The sequence below is a fragment of the Engystomops pustulosus genome, chromosome 8 (genome assembly GCF_040894005.1).
Source record: "Engystomops pustulosus chromosome 8, aEngPut4.maternal, whole genome shotgun sequence".
Classification (NCBI taxonomy): Eukaryota; Metazoa; Chordata; class Amphibia; order Anura; family Leptodactylidae; genus Engystomops; species Engystomops pustulosus.
Genome location: NC_092418.1, coordinates 76,530,468 through 76,549,402, shown reverse-complemented (window position 1 = coordinate 76,549,402; position 18,935 = coordinate 76,530,468). Strand labels below are relative to the sequence as shown.

General features: G+C 37.8%; 1 protein-coding gene across 1 annotated transcript in view; it reads right to left on the bottom strand.

Annotated features, from left to right (window-relative positions):
* The window catches only part of CPS1 (carbamoyl-phosphate synthase 1), a 54,262-nt gene extending 35,603 nt beyond the window's left edge, over positions 1–18,659 (bottom strand). Inside the window, exons 1-21 of the mRNA XM_072121349.1 lie at positions 18,455–18,659; positions 14,248–14,357; positions 13,832–13,976; positions 13,499–13,588; positions 12,165–12,221; positions 11,367–11,459; positions 8,826–8,915; positions 8,195–8,323; positions 8,009–8,115; positions 7,674–7,815; positions 7,517–7,594; positions 7,083–7,181; positions 6,739–6,834; positions 6,326–6,515; positions 5,786–5,943; positions 4,055–4,183; positions 3,196–3,340; positions 2,200–2,410; positions 1,914–2,112; positions 1,272–1,448; positions 1,061–1,179 (exon numbers count right to left, since the gene is read on the bottom strand). Of these exons, the coding sequence (XP_071977450.1) occupies positions 1,061–1,179; positions 1,272–1,448; positions 1,914–2,112; positions 2,200–2,410; positions 3,196–3,340; positions 4,055–4,183; positions 5,786–5,943; positions 6,326–6,515; positions 6,739–6,834; positions 7,083–7,181; positions 7,517–7,594; positions 7,674–7,815; positions 8,009–8,115; positions 8,195–8,323; positions 8,826–8,915; positions 11,367–11,459; positions 12,165–12,221; positions 13,499–13,588; positions 13,832–13,976; positions 14,248–14,357; positions 18,455–18,565 (2,675 nt within the window). The 5' untranslated portion in view covers positions 18,566–18,659. The remainder of the gene's footprint in view (positions 1–1,060; positions 1,180–1,271; positions 1,449–1,913; positions 2,113–2,199; positions 2,411–3,195; positions 3,341–4,054; positions 4,184–5,785; positions 5,944–6,325; positions 6,516–6,738; positions 6,835–7,082; positions 7,182–7,516; positions 7,595–7,673; positions 7,816–8,008; positions 8,116–8,194; positions 8,324–8,825; positions 8,916–11,366; positions 11,460–12,164; positions 12,222–13,498; positions 13,589–13,831; positions 13,977–14,247; positions 14,358–18,454) is intronic.
* Between the last annotated feature and the right edge of the window lie 276 nt (positions 18,660–18,935).

Sequence of the window (18,935 nt, the reverse complement as noted above, 5' to 3'; positions counted from 1 at the left end):
CTTCCTCTGCCTATGCTGACAAGCCCTGTCAATCCGTCTGATAAGCAAATCTACGGTCTCACAAGAGGGGAGGGGCTGCTGCTCCCTGCTCACAGAGGAGGAGGTCATTTGACAGTGCTCTCTCTGTGTATGTAGCAGGGCTGAGTGTGTACAGGACTGTGGATACAGGTGTCTCCTCAACAGAATAGTGAGGTACAAGATCTCCCCTGTTCCCTATCAGTCCCTCTATTCTAGTCTGTGAATCTACAGAACTTTTTCTGTCTCTCTTTGCACCTCATGCTGCTCCCCCCCCCCCCACCTTGCCATCAGCGGTATAATCTTTATGCAGAGAAGCTATTAACCCTTAGTGCTCACACAGCACAGGCTATAGACTTAATGTACTTATGATTTCTACCACTTGTTACATGTTCCCTTCTCCTCCATGTGATGGAAGCTGCCAGGCTAGTCACCATATACATCCTGTATGTGCTCTGTACATGTCCCCTGCTCCTCCATGTGATGGAAGCTGTCAGGAAAGTCACCATATACATTGTGTAGGTGCACTGTGCAGTTTTTAGTGGATTTACTTGTGGGAAACATTATTCACAGTTCTGCTTTATGTCACTGGCAGCGTTTTTTTTCCCTCTCCCATTCATTGCACATACAGCACTCATACGAGACAAGAAGACACCTGTATAGAAGAAGTTTGCTTTTGTCTGCAGCTGTCTGCAATGTGTGGTTGAGGTTTGACTACTATCTTTTTGAAAGGCAATCATATATAAGTGATATATTTAAACAGACTACATTCTGTATTTACTGTATTGTGCCTTATGCTCCAAAGGATTACCCATTCTTAGCTCAGGGGCTAATTTTTCTACAAAAAGAGCATTTGCATTAATTCATTCTGGTGAAATGGTAATGGTTTCATTTATCCCCGCTTGAAAGGCATTGGACAATGTGAATGGTAAATTTCTCTTCTGCCTTGTTTAGGATGATACAATTCCAGATAAAACAGAAGTGGGAACTTTTTTTTATATAGACTGTATGATTAACATGCCATAAAACAATGAAGTCATCCTACCTCTTGCTGTTTCTAAGGGCTTTCTCCATGTTCAGAATTCCCTGCATCTTGTACAGGAACCACTTGTCAATGGCTGTTAGATTGTGGATTTCATCGATAGGAATTCCTGACTCCAGAGCCTAACATACATCATATCATGTTTCAATATCCATGTTCATAACATACACATTTTCAATTAATAGTGCTCTTAATTATATCCCTCTTGTATTACCTTGGCCATGCTGTAGACGCGAGTGCTAGTGGGCTCCGCCATCTCTTTCCTCAGGTTGACGTCGGCTGCCCATGATTTGTTCATTGGAAGATGTGAGGTGAAGCCATCGACTGAGGGATGACACATTCGTAGTGCTTTCTGGAAACTTTCTTCAAATGTGCGGCCAATAGCCATGACCTACAATGAAACATGCAGTCCAGTGTATGTTCCTATCAATATGTTCAAATGAATTCAACATATTTGACATGGAAATTTTAGCATGTGCCAAGAACTTAAAGTTAATCCCTACATCAAAGCTTCAGAGAATTTGTACATCACTGCAGCAGCCAAGCTCTAGACTTTTTGATGATGTACTATACACACTACTGTATATCCTGAGGACAGGGACAGAGTGCTGCGGTCATGTGTGTATGTGCAGCCGCCAGTGGTCATAGAAATAGTGGTGCAGTAGAAATGGGCAATTCAAATGGTGAGTGTAGTTGTTTTTCATCCCATACAACGCCGTTTTTACAAAGCCCTTACATGCCATATACAATATTAATGGAATTGGTTTATTATTAATCCTATCCTTTCAAAGGATGTATTATATAATGTAGAAAATATCAATTTATAATATAAACTTACTTCTTATCCTAGACCTACCTCTCCCACACTTTTCATGGAGCTGCCAATTAATCCGGAGGCACCATGGAAACGGTCCAAATCCCAGCGGGGGATCTTAGTCACCATATAGTCCAGACTGGGCTCAAAACAAGCGGTGGTTTTACCAGAGACAACATTCCTAATTTGTGGTAAAGGTATACCCAAGGCAATTTTGGCAGCAATAAAGGCTAGTGGGTACCTATAATAGGTGGATTTATAACATAGTGTAAGAAAAAATTGGCATTATTATATGTAGTTATATAATTATTTTCAAATGGACTCTTACCCAGTGGCTTTAGAAGCTAAGGCAGAGCTACGGGAGAGTCGAGCATTGACTTCAATGATGACGTACTCCAGTGATGTAGGATGCAATGCAAATTGGATATTACATTCACCAACAATGCCCAAGTGTCGTACAACTTTGATAGACACGGCCCTCAACATCTGACACTCTTCATTAGACAGAGTCTGAACAGGAGCTACAACAATTGAGTCCCCTGTTGTGGAAAAAAGAAGTCTCAGTTATTGAGGATTTAGCAAAGTAAGAAATTTCTGAAAACCTTCAATTACATTATTCCTAAGTGTGGGATCTACATATAGCAGGAGAAATGGTACTTCACTTTGAATTGAAGATGCTATCCAACATAATAAGGCCAGTGTACCCATAAACATCCGTGAACAGAGATGATATAAATCATGTGTACATGTGAATAAAATTATGTAGGACTGTCCTTTAAGGGCATGGAGCTCTGGTTAAAGAATTTCAATGTAGATTATTTAAAGGGATCCTGCTAGATTATACAGTGTCTTGAGGACGCTTCTTCTTGGTCTATATTGTAAACCTTAGGCAGTGTCACTGTATTTTGGGTAAATATTGATCCCGACCTGAAGCATGTGCATCCAATTTCAATGCAGCATATGGTAAGGGTGCCTAAGGTGGGCTTTATTCGAGGTCAAAGAAGAAGCATGGTGGAGAGTTTACCAGCAAGGCCGGGAACACTCGGCATGCTCTAGTTACATAATAATCATATTGGTCTTCTTTTCCTCTGCTGTCAGAACACTATAAAAGAAATGTGTATTCCCACCTATTTATAGGTGCTCTACTAAGCACTGGAAATAATTTTGTATATTTCATCACATTAGATGAATGGTAGAGCCTTGCGATTAGACCTTCACCAAATTGATGGCATATCCTAGCAATGCATCATCACTTTTTACTTGTAATACCCCTTATTTTAGGGGTATTCATATATTTTAGGCCATTCTTTGAGTACAATATTACCTGTGTGCACTCCCATAGCATCCACATTCTCCATATTGCAGACGGTGACACAGTTATCTGCCGCATCTCTTACCACCTCATACTCAATCTCCTTCCAGCCCACAACTGAACGTTCTACCAAAATTTGGTTTGTCATTGCCAAGGCCTTAAAAGAAAAACAAGTAAAAACTGTAAGAATACAACAGTTTTCTGCCATGTTCCCTTAGTTATCACCCAATTCCAGATTTGAAAGTTGAATTTTTTTTCACATATTTTGGCAAATCTCCATGTGCCCCCCTACCAGATTTAGCTTTTTTTAAAAAGCGTCAAATTCTCTAAATACCACATTAATTAAAAAGGAGAAACGACTAGTATACATATGAGCAGCCCCAATGAATCAGTATAATAAAAAACCCACATTATTAATGCTGAAAGAGTTTTCTTAACCTTCTAATAGATCAATAGAGTTGAAAATATTAGCAAAAAGCATGTTATTCATTATTTGTGCTCCTACCAGCAATTACATTTGGTGCAATCTAAAGCCCAATTATGAAAGCGTTCTGTGAATGGAAGGCACATCATCAGGAGTTATAGATCAACCTTCAAAATTCATACAATAAATTCATTTTTTTTTGTATTGCGAAACTTCTTTTTACTTGAACGTGTTTTTCAGAGAGTTCGATTGTATCATCCTAAAAATGCTTTATCCTATTCTATTTCATTCTTCTCTTTCAACAATGGTTTGACTTTGAACATCTGCAGTCCGCTGCAGTACATAGGTCCATTAAGTCAGTACAGTGAGTACTCAATATATTCTGTAGCTTTGAATGGAACACTTGTCAGCTAATTTCCCCCTGCCCTGAGGAGTCTACTCTCTTACCTTTGTTGCTAGGTCTGTAAGTGTTTCCTTATCAGGACAAAGACCTGACCCCAGACCGCCTAAAGCATAAGCAGATCGAATCATAACAGGGTAGCCAATTTTGTCAGCTGAATCCAAAGCATCATTCACCTGAAAGCACAAATTTTATTTTGTTAATTTTTATGATGTTACTAAAATATAGTACATACATACACTTTTGAAGAGTTATGGAATTATAAAATAAATTTTACATAACGCCATAAGTTTACATAGAGGTATTTCTTCTTCCGTGGGGAAGGAGTCAGATAATAATTGGTCATATTGCTCTCCATGACACCATGTATTGGGCATCAAATGCGCCAGCGCCATACTAAAAATTGCTTTCCTTAAAGGTAAATTACTTTTGTGGCCAATTGGTCTCAAAAGTATCACTTCATTAGGTAGTGGCAAAATAGCAACTTTATTTTTTCAAATATCCAAAGCATGTTTTGGTGTTTAGCCCATAAAAACCATCTAGTGCTGATAATGGGTTTAACCACTTATTTCTATTGAAAAAAGTTTATTTTCTTTAAAAATACATTAAATAAAATTTCACTATAACAAAATCAGGGATCATAATCAATCCATAAAAAACTTCATTGTTTCATGTGTCTCTATTTTTTAGTTTGTTTTTTTCTTATTAATTTGGGTCTTGGGCATATTACTCTCCTATGGCCACACTTGAGAATGGAGTCTAAATTAATTTAATTTGCAATCTCCAAATATATACATAAAAATAATAAGTTTTAAAAAGATGTCACTCAGAGTTCATAAGAAGTAGAGATGAGAAGGAATGCTTTTTAAGTTCGAGTATGTCCCGCTCAAACCAGACATATTACTGGATTGGCGGCCATGCAGCTTATCTGGCAAATTGCCGACCCTACCCAATAGCCATGGCTGAGATTGGCCAGGGGACACACACCTGAACCTAAAGTTGGAGTCCACTTATCTCTAATAAAAATCCTACATAAAAAAACTCTCAGGACCAAAAGGAAAAATCCAACAATTCATTCCTTGATAATCCACTTTATGGCGACTAAGCATAAAAACAGGAAACGCACCCTTACAGCGATCAACGTGGCTCGGCCAAGGGTCTTAATCTTGATCCAGGAACCTCAAGAGTGAGATCCTGAATACTTCTTGTATACTTTTTGTTCCTGTGAATTTTCCTGCCTTGAACTTTCTGTGGACTTATTGAAGATCCACAGTGAATGATCGGCGAGCTGGTGCTTGGGTTTTTTTTTTTGATATACAAGATTCTGTGGCATTTAATGGAAACAGTAATGCTGCAAATAGGGCCAAACGATGAGCACTACAAGGTAACCTGACGGATTTGTTATTAAACAGTATATTATAAAAAGATTGATGCAGACATGAACAGAGCCTTTCTAACCTGTACCTTATAGACATTCTTCTGAAAATTAGAAATACTTTAAGTGGTTGGCCACCCATGAAAAACTTTAGTTAACCACCACTTTGGTTTATTCTACTACTTCTTAAGATTTTTTTGTCTCAACTCTCAACATAAGAGTCTCAGCTGAGACAAAGAAGTTTCACCACAGACTAATATGTCTCAACTGAGATGAAAAAGTCTCAAAAAGTAGTAGAAGAAACCAAAAAAGTGATAAATCCCCCCCACCCCCCACCCACCCCCCTGACGAGCTGCTATTAGCTCAGAGATTTTACTGATATTAAAGACTGACACCATCTTACCGATTCTACAGCAAAGCTTGGGGCGATTGGTTCATTAATCTCATTGAGTTTGTCAGAGAAAAGCTGCCTGTCTTCTGTAAACATGATGGATTCCACTGAAGTTCCCAAAACACGTACTCCATACTCCTTAAGCACTCCACGTTTGAAGAGCTCCACGCCTGGTAAGAGAGAAATAATAAATTTGTGTTCCTATCTATGTACTGTCATAGGTCATTATCTCTCCCACAAGTAAGTCTGGGTCAAGCATGCTCTGTTTTGGGACTTATTAGGTGCAAGAATGGGACAATTTCAGAGCCCAAAAGTCTCACAAGTTGAACAAACATCTGGGCTACAAAAATAAATTCAGTTTACAAAAAGTTGCACAAAAAAAGAAAAAGAAAAAGAAAGCAACAGGAGTGATACATGTCCCCCTGTGACTGGCAGGGACTACCTGACCTCTACCACTGAAGGTAGTTACATGTCTCAAGATAGCATTACAACATGATCAATAGAAAAATAAACCAAAATCAAGAGTACTAAATCTTAAGCAGGCATACTCACCGCAGTTCAGGGCAGTTTGCCCACCCATACCCAGGATGATACCATCTGGACGTTCTGTCTTAATAACTTCAGTGACAAATTGTGGTGTGATAGGTAAGAAGTAGACTGTGTCTGCCTGCTTGATGCCAACCTCATTAGTCTGGACAGAGGCGATGTTGGGGTTCATGAGGACTGTTTTTACATTTTCTTCCTGTAGATCATATGAGATAATATTAAGGGTAATGTGGAATATTACAATTACAGCACATATAGAAAACTACATTTTATGGATTAATTCAGTACTTGGATAAACATGACAGAGTTGCTACAAAACAACTAAATTATGGGAAACATTTGTTTACGAAAACAGACATGTCAGCAGGACTACCCTACCCTCTTTGATGTAAAAATAAGCAAAATTACAGATTCCTTACTTTCATAGCTTTGACAGCCTGGGAGCCAGAATAATCAAATTCTCCAGCTTGTCCAATGGAGAGACCTCCGGAACCCAAGATAAGAACTTTAGATACCTACAAATCAGAAAATGCAAAAAAAAAAAAACAGCATGACATTAAAATGTGCTTTCCTGCTCACACTGAGACACTGCAGTTAATTAAGAAGTCTTTCATTTAGAATAGATTGAAATGTGATTTCTAGTAATGGCGCCCCGGTCACAATTCATAAAAGTTTAAATGAAAATTGAAGATAATTCAGGCATGTAATGATTTTACTAATACTTATTATTTCTGACTGATATATTCAGAAGTGTTTTTCTTACCTCAATCCTCTTGGACTCAAGAGCAGGTTTGGGCATCACCGATGCCAGGGTTGTGCCTTTACCCTTCTTTATCATTGACAGGAAGACATCAAACAGGAACTGAAAATATCAGTAAAAACATGATGAGTAGGAATCTTTAAAGTACCGTATATATACTGGAGTATAAGCCGACCAAAGTATAAGCCGAAGCCCCTAATTTTACCACAAAAACCTGGTAAAACCTATATATTTTTTAACTCAAGTATAAGCCGAGTTTGGGTTTTCAGCACATTTTTTTGTACTGAAAAACTAGGCTTATACTCGAGTATATATGGTAACTAATAAACAAGTTCTATTTTAAAAGTATTCATCTTCCAGTAGATGATATATAGAAAACATACTATTATCTGAAACTTGTTTAAACTGTGCTATAATACCATTAACATTTAATATACCTCCGTGTCAACAGGTCCAGGATTGGCTTCTGGGTGGAACTGGGCAGTGAAAATGGGCTTGGTCTCATGCATGATGCCCTGTAACACAATAGATGACTTGAAAAATCCAGTATAGAGTCTTACAGAAAAACATTATAGACTTTTATTACTTACGAACCTCATTACTCTGATCATTTATGTTCACAAAGAGTGGTTTCCAGCCAGCTGGTAGAGATTTGCTGTCTACACCATATGCATGATTCTGTGCAGTGATGAAGGCCTGTCCATTCATTGTGTTCATGACAGGTTGGTTTTGGCCTCTGAAAAATAGAAATAAATTCCATATACAGTTATTAAATTTGGCATATGTTCTACAGGCAAACCTCCGTATCCTCCCTGCTTCTCTCCTCTTCCCATCCCCACCACCTTGACTTCCATGGTCACACGTAAAACACGGAAAACCAAGATGGCCTCTTACGAATCAAGCAAGGACAATTCAACATCTTTACATACCTATTAGCCATAGGCAACCTGTATGTTTTTGCACCAGCTGCAAGAGCTGCAATCTCATTCCCCATACAGATGCCAAACACAGGTTCAGTTCGGTCACTATTGAAGACCTGGTCAAGAAGAAGGCAATCAGCTATCTATGACATATAGATTATAGAATAAGTTGGTTTAAAGAGGATCATTACTAACCTTCCTTAGGTTTTGTATTAGAGGCTGGGCCAATTCTGGGTTTCCAGGTCCACTTGTTATTAAAAGACCATCATATTCCATTTTGGCAAAGTCATGATTCCAGGGAACCAGATGTACCTCTGCTCCTCTCTGATTTAAGAAAATGATATTCACATCAAAATGTACAATTAATCTTTTTTTGCTCACTTAAAGCTGATATTTGCTATAGCTGAGAATACCTAACATTTTGGATCAAACTTATCTCTTGGGGAAACAAGTTTTAATTTAGAAAATACAGTTGGTGAAAAATAATAAAGCAATTTATACACAAAAAATAAAAACCATCCAAAACCAACAATTTTGGATGGATCAGCTGACTCTCTCAAAGTGTGTCTGGCTTCATTCTTAAATCTACTTCAACAGCAGTTAGTAAGGTAGATATGGATTGGTTAAGTGAAAATTCAATGGCCTTACCCTTTCACACATATGAGGTTCTGATATTTTAGCATTTATCAATATCTGAAGCATTTTAGACATTCAAATTATTAAAAGTATATTTAGTGCTTGCCAGGACTAGGACCACTTCTCTTGTCTACCTCTATGGTATAGATACTGGATGTTATAGAGTATAGCGTACAAACTAAGGGTTTACCTTCACCAGCTGACGGATGATATTGTGTTTCACTCCACAGTCAACGGCCACAATTCTAACAGGGTTTCCTTTGCCGTATACTTTTACCTCCTGAAATGAAATATAAAAATAATTGTTTTGTCTATTGCTGATTTCCCTCTCCAGATTACTGTATTCACATCTTCACATTGAGAAGGTAAAACAAAGCTTCCAGGTGCTTCTACTTTGCATGAACACTGCAATTAGTTCTGTCTTGTTTACTGCAGCCTTTATATTATCTTAAATGTCTAAGGTTAACAAGTAGGCATGAGTTTCCCTTCCATGTCTGTAAAGTAATCATCTGGAGCTTGGAGGACAGAAAAAACATCTTTCTAATTATTTTATACTCTTTTGAAAGTGTACATTTACTAACCCTCCTCTACAGGAGAAAGCACGCTATAAACAATGATACCAGAATGTATTCCTTATTTCCCACTTTTCTGAGGAGTTTACTAGAAGCCCCATATAGTAGCCATATAGTAACGGCTCCCTGTTTATGGCCTTTTTCACTGTGAAGCCCATAAGTCCATGGCCCCAGGACTGTACGGGGGCCCATGATCCTCCTCACAATTTGCAGCTACATCACAGACCTTATGGAGGTCTATTGTACCCAATCACAGTGCGGTGAGTACACAGTCTCACTGCACCATGACCAAACCAGCTTTCAATGTAGATGGGAGTGGTAAGGTGCGCTCACTCCTCCTCCCTTCTCTACCTTGCTACACCCGGGATCCGGTTTGGGTGATCACATGGCCACGTGTATAAGGCCTAACTCTGATAATGTGAATGTATAATCTATGGTAGCTGTATTTTTGTGAACCACGACAGCGCAACATTTTCATAGTTACATAGAAGACAAGTCTGATAAAAAGAAACAGATACATCAAATCCAGCCTATAAATCGCATAGCTTTGATCAAGTGCAGGGAAGGAACCCTATGAGGCTTCAAGTCTGGATGGCTGGAGTTAGGCTCAAAAATACTTTCCCAACCCCAATATGGAAGTCAGAATAACTCCTTGGATCAACATAAAATGAACAAAATATTTTGTGATATCATTTGCATGATATTTTTGCTCTCTAAAAGCACATCCAGGGGACTTGTGAACATGTACAAAGTATCAACGATCAAAACATCTTGTGGCAGAGAATCCCTAAATTACAGGAGGTAACCACTGAGTCTCTGAGCTATGTTGCTGCACCCGGTGCTATACAAACAGGATTTCTGCTGTGTCGTGATTTTCAGTCAGATTTGGTCCTGAGTACTCAACTACTTTGTCAGGAACAACAGAGATATGTTTTCAGAGAGAACAATGTTTTCAATTGCAGACCAGTGGTCATTAGTTGATTATCTTAGGCCCCAGAGAGGGAACCCCCAGGGGAATCTCCGAGTTACACAATAGACTGCGCCTGTTCGAAGTAATGTCTATTATCTAACAAACTCTTAGATGGAGGTTTTTCTCTCTTCAATAACTAATTTCTCAACATCCCTTATTATATATGAATGTGGTTTTCAGTTTGGGGGCCTCTAATAGGCTCCTACTGCCGCACAAAAACATTCAGAGACTATTTTATTGGTGTGAACAGTGCGTTAATGAGAGAGGTAGAAGCAGATGTTGAGAAATCAATTTTTGGCTCTTGCTGAAAAGAAACGTACCTCACGCTGCTTCCTATTAAGCGGCTGTTTATCACCGGAGCCGACAGATTACTGTGTTCACTAATTATTGCCAATGGTAAATTTCATTATTGTCAACTTTATTTTACGAGATGGCTTTTAAAGCCTTCAAATTAGAGTTATGAAATATTCCTCCTGTTGTGTCCCAGATCATCTGGAATTGTGTCAGGTTTGTAACTTATTCTGACAGCTGAACTCCCTAATAGACCATTAAATTACATGACAGGGAGCACAGAGCTAATTGGATGGATAGCCTTCAAGAAAATCCCTACACAAGAAAATACAAGCATTAGCAAGATCATTTGGGAACTTATTAGAAAATCAGACGTTTAAGAAAACATTCAGTTTTTTTTCATGATGACATCAGGAGTTAACTATGAATTGTGTGACCTGTAACATGGTCAGTTAAAGGGGACATGTCATGAAACATAAAAAGCTGCATGGTAGACCATATAGACTGGTGCTGTGCCTCTGATCAATTTGGTTCTTATCTATTTAGCATCTGTCTACCCATTTGACAAATATGGATACACATACGCTTATATGTGAATCACCTTATAGTAACCAAGGTGGTGGTAATTAATTTTCATTAATTAGTACATACCCCCAGAGAGAATGAAAGGTTACCTCCCCCTTGACTATTAGTTGGCAATGCACATGTGAGAAAATACTACTGCTGGGTTTGTCAATGTGTAAAGGAGAATCTGACTTTTGGCAAATTGTGGATATTACAATGCACAACAGCCATTTAAATGGATATATCCAGTTATGTATTTTTGAGAATGATAATGAATGTTAGACATGTGTGCACCCAAAAGGATTCAGGAAGAAGTAAAGTTGTATTTGCTCACCTTAGTTGATACTTCTGCAACGAGGTTCCTCTTGTTGGGGTCAGTAAATTCCACTGGCTTTCCCTCAAATTCTATTTTACCCAGTACAGTCCCCTGGATAGAGAAGAAATGAATTCTGTTACATTTCTGATATCCTTCCGTCCTCTAATGTAGCAAGAACACATTTCATATCCTGTGTATATGTGTCTATTGTCACTGCCACAAAGGTATTAGTAATGTAACTTAAACATATTAGAAAATTTGTGACCCCAATGAAGAGTCTTGTAGATACTATTAGTTATCATTTACTGTCCATTGTTGTATAGGGAAAACTAGGCTAAAACTGCCCCACATTTATCAGTGATGGTAACGCAGGATGATAAGGAGATGCAACTTTATCTTGTCTGGTCGGAGAATATCTCACCTATTATTTGGCACAATACTAGTGCGTATTTTAGAATTTTAGACGTCCATCCTTTACTCAGAAAATTCTACCCGTTTTGAATGAGGGGAAAAAGCATCTGAAACTAATTATAAAAGTGTTGTACAGCTTTCAGGATGGTTTGGGGAACACGTTTAGACATATTTCTTCCACATTTAGCTTTAATCACAACAGGTTTGCCTTACTTAGGAGAACCAGTCTGTTGTATTACAAAGGCAGTCCCTTCCTTTCATCCTTTCAATTAGTATCCTGTAATGTTCCATTTTTCTTTTGCTAACTGGGGCTATAGGAAACCACAACTGAGGGTCGCAGTTGGAAACAAACTATCCTTCAAGGACACCTTAAAAAAACAAATGGTTACAACCCTGTCAAATTACCTTGTCCCGAATCTTTTTCGCCAACATTCTGGTATCAATTCCACAAAGTGCAGGAACCTAATAAATAGATGAAATAATTCATTATATAATATGATAATCACTCTATGTAACATTTTTCTGCAAAATCCTATCTATAAAAATATTACTTTTAACCCATCCTAATCTACTACAATAAATACATATCTTTCTATTTTAGATAGATGTATATTTTAGGGAAAATATATAATGGGATATTTGTTTTGATTTAATTCCAAATCCTACCTACTTTTATTACTATGCCTAAATCTCTCTTTAAAAATTTTCTTCTCTAACTTTGGCTTCAATATCTTACACTTTAAATCAGTTGTTTACTAGAATGTATAACTTATAATAGACCAAGCTGCACTAGTGAATACTGTCCACTAGATGGTGACATTGTACAAGCAGATGACTTTTAGCATCTATTATAAGGTCATTTGTGCTTAAACAAACTTATTTTTCTCCAGAAGAAAAGTTTTGCTTATGAGTTTCCAGACTGATCTTTGCAACTTTGGTTTTGATATTTTAAAGATTATAATAATTTACTCAGTTTAGTGTTTTTTGTTTGTGCAACTGGCCTAAGGTTACTTGTATGCAGCATGGATTTACTGTACAAGTGCTGAGGGAGCAGGGACAAAGGCCAGACAGTGTACAGCCTGAAAAGCCAGATTACAGAGGATAATTTTAAAAGTTGATTTTAGAAGGAAGATGGTCATGGATAACAAATAGATTGCCACAGTCACAGTGCAGTGACCCGGTCATGGGTCTATGAGTAAGTGGCTCCTGATTAATCATGGTGGATATTCTATTGTCTATTATTGTCTTTTCTATTGTCTATTATGGGCTACAGGGTTTTTTTTTACAGCAAAACCATATAAAAACTCTGCAGTAAACTTGCATTTTTCAACATAGTTTACCGATTCCCACTAATATTTTTTAGAAATAGCTGCATGAATTCTAAGGTTCACAGATTTTTTAACCTATCCACTACCATTGTACTGTCATTTTTCATGTGCTGAGTTCAAACTGTAATAATCTGCAAAAAAAAGAATTCTTATTTCCTTATCTGCCTTATACTACTGTGTATGGCTCAGGATTGACTCTATATACCACAGTGATATTTCACCTAAGCGCTTTATATGTACATAGATATCTTCAACTGCTTTACCTGCACAGTTTTAGTATATTAACATTGTTAGCACTCATAAAATCTGCAGTAAATTGATATTGTGTATAGTGTATGCTTATATTTCATGGAACATTTAGTGGTTTACCATTGGAGAACCTCATGTAAACAATTTGGATCTACTACAAACCTTCTCCTCTTGAAGCCACTCTGAAAGGGACTTGACTGCCCCCCAGTGATTATATTCATTACTGTAGTCCAAAACCAGCAAACCAGACACCTACGAGACACAGACATGATTGATTATTCTGCATATGGTATGTTGATGTTATAGGACATGTCCATGTGAGCAGGAGACATGCAGAAGATGAGTGGTCATCAGGCGAGCTATGGACTCATACACTGCAGACCAGGTCATAGTGTTAGTCTAGGCACAGAGCCAATAGACTAATATACAAAACAGGTTCATAGGGGTGAACTCAAAATGGGAGAAAGGTAAAGCAAAGATAATAACTGCACTCACTTGAATATTCTCTGATTCAATGTATTTCATGAGACCATAGGAATCCAGGGCTTTGGTGTCAGGTGCTCCGCCATTTCCTATGATCGGGTTAGTAAGAGTGAGAATTTGTCCATGGTAGCTGGGATCTGTCAAAGCTTCCACATATCTGAAGGTACAAGATGAAATAGTATAAGAAGTACATATATTTAAAGGAATGTGATGGCTGTTACAAGTATAGCAGAGCTGGATACGTCCTGTAAATGTTGCAGAAAACTTCAACTTGTCAAGCAAAGGGTTAACATAATAACAGCAGTTCTAATGGGAAACATGATCATTCTCATTCTCCACAATTTAATATGACATTATCAGTAGTTTTGTTTATAAAGCTCTACCGTAAATCTTAACAGAATTAAAATCTATTTCTTTTTTTAACTCACCCGCCCAGTCCAGTGTTAAAGATGACTTCACCGGCTACTGACGCTGGGTGCCCGAAGGAGTATCCTTTGATCTTGGTCCCATCTTCCAGCACTAAATTTGCAGTTTGTGCCTGAATGAGAGAGGTTATATCCCTCTATTATATAATGGCACGGCTATTGTATTTTTATGACATTGATTTGAGAAGAAACATATTTGTAAGATAATTATACCTATAATAACGTGATACTTTTTACAAATGATCCATGGGTTGTGTACACCTTAATATACCTTATATTACTACATCATTTATCAGGGCTTTTATACCAGAAAACTTGCATAAAATCTGTAAAATAATCTCAGTTATATGAGAAACACAAGTATTTGCGTGTTTTCCACTTCCCGCTATTTCCACGCCAATACTGCACGGAGGAGGTGTGGTCGGTAGCAGGGCTGGTGTTAGGGAGCGGCAAACTGGGCATTTGCCCAGAGCCCCCTGTTTTAAAGGGGCCCCGTGCATGTGTATTTTTGTGGGCAGATGATATATTGTTTTTTTTTCCAGGTGAAGATGCTTATCACTCGTCTCCTATCTATCATCTGTCACTTGTCTATATATTTATCATCAATCTCCTGTCTATAAATCCATCTGTCTAGTTATCTATCTCCTATCATTTGTCTATTTCCTATCTACATATCTGTATATCTAACCATTTTTCTATGTAGCTTTTTGTGTATATATATATATATATATAAATATTTATGTGTGTGTGTGTGTGTGTCTGCTATCTACTATCTATCCACCTATTAATCGATCTTCTCTTCTACTGTATCCATCTCTCATGTCTATCATCTATCTAGCTATATATAATCTACTTTATATTTATGCATCTATAAATCTACCATCTATCTATAAATCTACATCATCTTTCATATTTATCTTCATCAATCTACCTTTCATCTTTCTATCTCCTATTAAATTCTCCTATACTGTAGTCCCATATTACAGATTGTAAACTACAAAGTGTTAGTATTGTGCAGCGCTAAAGGAGCCGCTTATTGAATGTGACTCTTCATAAAATAGTTTTGGGGCCCTACTTTTAGTTTTGGCCAGGGCCTCACTTTGTCTAGAACCGGCCCTGGTCGGTGGCAGAGCGGGCCTGTGCAATACTGCGTTCACCTTGAGCGCTCACATGCTTGTTGTGCAAAAATACCAGATCTAGGAGCTGGCATAGTTTTGCCGGCTGTAGGGGCATTGTTTCCATCATACCCCATAATACAACCCTCCATAATACATGTGTATACATAGTCAAAAATATCTCAAAAATATAACTCACACATGATGTGCCATACAGAAAATAAAACCTTCCATCATAAATAAAAACATAAAATATCCTTATATTTATACAGAATATACAGAATATACAGAATAGGTTCTATAGGTTTGTTCTTAAACTGAATTTGTATGTAATTTGGAACTGGAATATTTTATATTTTCAAAATTTCAAGCTGTCATGGGCCAAGGATTATCAATAAAGCTTCATTGTAGACACCTTACAGCTGATCATTGCAGCCTGCAACTAAAATAAAGCATCCACCGAGCTTCAGAGAGGTCCGTCTGTAACTAGAGGTCGTCTGTAAGTCAGGGGGACCGCCTCTAATTATAGTTAAGAAATGCATAGATACCTATGCGGGCACAATATATTTTACATCTGCATGTAATTCTGTGTTTAATAGTTGATTAAAGAAAGAACACCATACAAAACATAACTAAATAAATGACAAACACAACTTAAAAAAATGTTTTAAAAATCATAAATTGTCTATTATTACTGGGAGGAATATTTTACTGGGAAGTCTACTTAGTTCTGGGAGGAATATATTTCATATATAGTCAGCACAATGGAAAATTTGGAGCTGTATAATCCACCTTTTCCCTACTTGGATCACTATTTTCTACCCTAAATTGGCCTTGACCTCTACTCCTGCGGAAATGCTGTGCCAAGCAAATTTATTAAAAGCCACCAGATCTCAGCTTGACTTTAGGAAGAGGAGGAACATGACAATTTCTAATTTCTTTCTAATTTGTCAGTATCACCTATAATATATGATGGCAGCCACAAAAATAAACATGCTGGGTAGTATATCCCTGAGTACTGATATATTTGTATAATATAGTGACCTATAGACTTTATATATACTTTACTTATATAAGTGCAGATTTTGCCATTGCTTTGTTTGTAAAAATCAAAAAACAGCAATTAAATAATGTTCAGGATGTAGGTCAATATATAAAATTACATTCGTAGAAGATACGGCCTTATTTATCAAAATTGAGAGCAGAACTGCTCTGGTCCAATCAGAGCTCAGTTAAATTTTATATACTGCTGGGTAAAATAAAAGCTGAGCTGTAATTTGTTACCATGAGCAACTACAGCAGTTCTGCTTTAAGAAAGTTTTACAAAATCTGCCCCGTGTTGCATCTGCTTCTTCGGGATCCACCTGCACGTATGAGAGTTGCTCCCCCTCTAGAGCACTAGTGAGATGACACTTGAAAATACTGTTTCTTGCAACAGTAACAAAGTTAGGCTACATTCACACGATCGTATGGGGGGCGTATATATACGGCCGACGTATATACAGCGTATATACATCCCCCCATACAATTCAATGGCCTCGCGGCGCCATACAGGACCCGTACATAAGTGGACATGTCCTATCTTTCTACGGAATACGCCGCTGGTGCCTGTGTATTCCTATGGAGAAGGGCGGGGGTGAGCGGCGCTCTCCCCCTCCTCCTATCCCGGGCCCCGATGTATGCCCGCCGTACTACGGTATGGCGGGCATACATCGTGTGAATGTAGCCTTAATGCTAAGTTGTACGATGGTACAAGAAGGACATTTGTAGCCTAAAGGTCATAACCAGGGTAAGCTAGATTCCTTTTTTACCTAGAGCTATATATTCCAACCCTCCATACACAAGCATGCTTAGTCTGGCTGATGGTCCAAGTATTTGTAATAGTGAGAAAGGATGAAGCAAACGGTTAACATGCCTGATGCTTTTATTCCTTTACTATCACCTGTTGGGATGGGATTTGCTTATACACATAAGATAATTGTTACCGTAAATCTTCCTAATGTTTGCAGGTTTAAACCTTTTATCCAAGTACAGGCAGTCCCCGGGTTACGTACTTGATAGGTTCTGCAGGTTTGTTCTTAAGTTGAATTTGTATGTAAGTTGAAACTTTATACTTTATTATTGTAACCCGAGTCAAAATTTTTTTGCTCTCTGTGACAATTAGATTTTAAAAATGTTGGGTTGTCATAAGAACCAGATGAATTACCAACATCCAGAGGTCCGTTTGCAACTAGGGGTCGCCTGTAAGTCGGGTGTTCTTAAGTAGGGGACTGCCTGTACTGTTATCAAGAAACGATTATTTTGTTCTATTTGAATGTATGTATTTGAGCAGATGTAACAGGAACACAACATTATATTTATAAGAAATTATTTTTATCAACCATGTTGATAGAACCCTTATCAAAAAAGTAAAGAAGTAACAGAAACTTGAAACTTTAACTGGGAAGAACTGAACACTCTGGTTAAAGGGATGTTTCCATGTTGGCAAATTAGTTATTGTTTGAACAATGAAAAGTTATACAATTTTCCAATATACTTTATGTATCAATTCTTACGTGTTCTCTTTGTTTATTTCCAGTGGACAGAAATCTGACCATGGTCACACAGGTGCACGGCTCGTTAGTATCACAGAGAGTAATCAGATCTGTGTGATATAATGAGCCGCGCACCTGTGTGACCATGGTCAGATTTCTGTCCACTGAAAGTAAACATAAAAGCTTCCTATAGAATAACAGCAAGCAGAGATCTAGAACACTGTAAGGAAATTATATAGAAAGTATATTGGAAACTTGAATAACAAATACAAATTACAACATTTATATCCTGAAATGGGAACACCCATTTAAGGCCACATGCCCAAAATATGGACGCCATCAGAAGTTTATTTTCAGAGAATTCTACCAATACAAAATTACATCATTACACAGCATGAAAATCCTCTACTTTGCTGTAGTTGAATACTGGTGTAATCTCTAGGATATTAAACATACCTAAATAATAACATCTAACATAATTCACATACGTTTCAATTCACAATATTGCTAAAAAAAAAAATTTAAACAGATGAAAAATCAAGCAACATAAAATATTGATACCTTCACACTCATAAACCGGAGACCGGGTTTGGCAAAGCCGGAGTGATTGAGGGCAGAGGCATTGAGAAGCCCTGCCCTGGCAGCCTTAAAAACAGACAAGATCCGAGTCATGTTTAGGGCCTTGTAGAGCAGTTCAGCCCTCCTGGAGCAAGCAGGGGTAGATGTTAAGGATGCAGAGTGGCTTGTAGGAAAGAGGCTGTAGGCAGGGTCACATTTGCTGATATTAGCTCTGATGTGGGCATTTAATAAATTGGAGCCAAGCCGCGCCTCCTGCTGACCCCCTCCCTCTTCTGCACCGAGGATATACCTTGATATTTGGATGTCTGTGTGACAACGTTGCAACACTGATTAAACATTATCTCTTGGAGAGATGTTCAAACACACATTACTTTATAAGACCTTAGCTTTCCTTTCATCAGCAATACTTTACTCTGCCTGTACTGGAAATCAATGGAAAACACAAAAACAGCTAGTGCTCTGT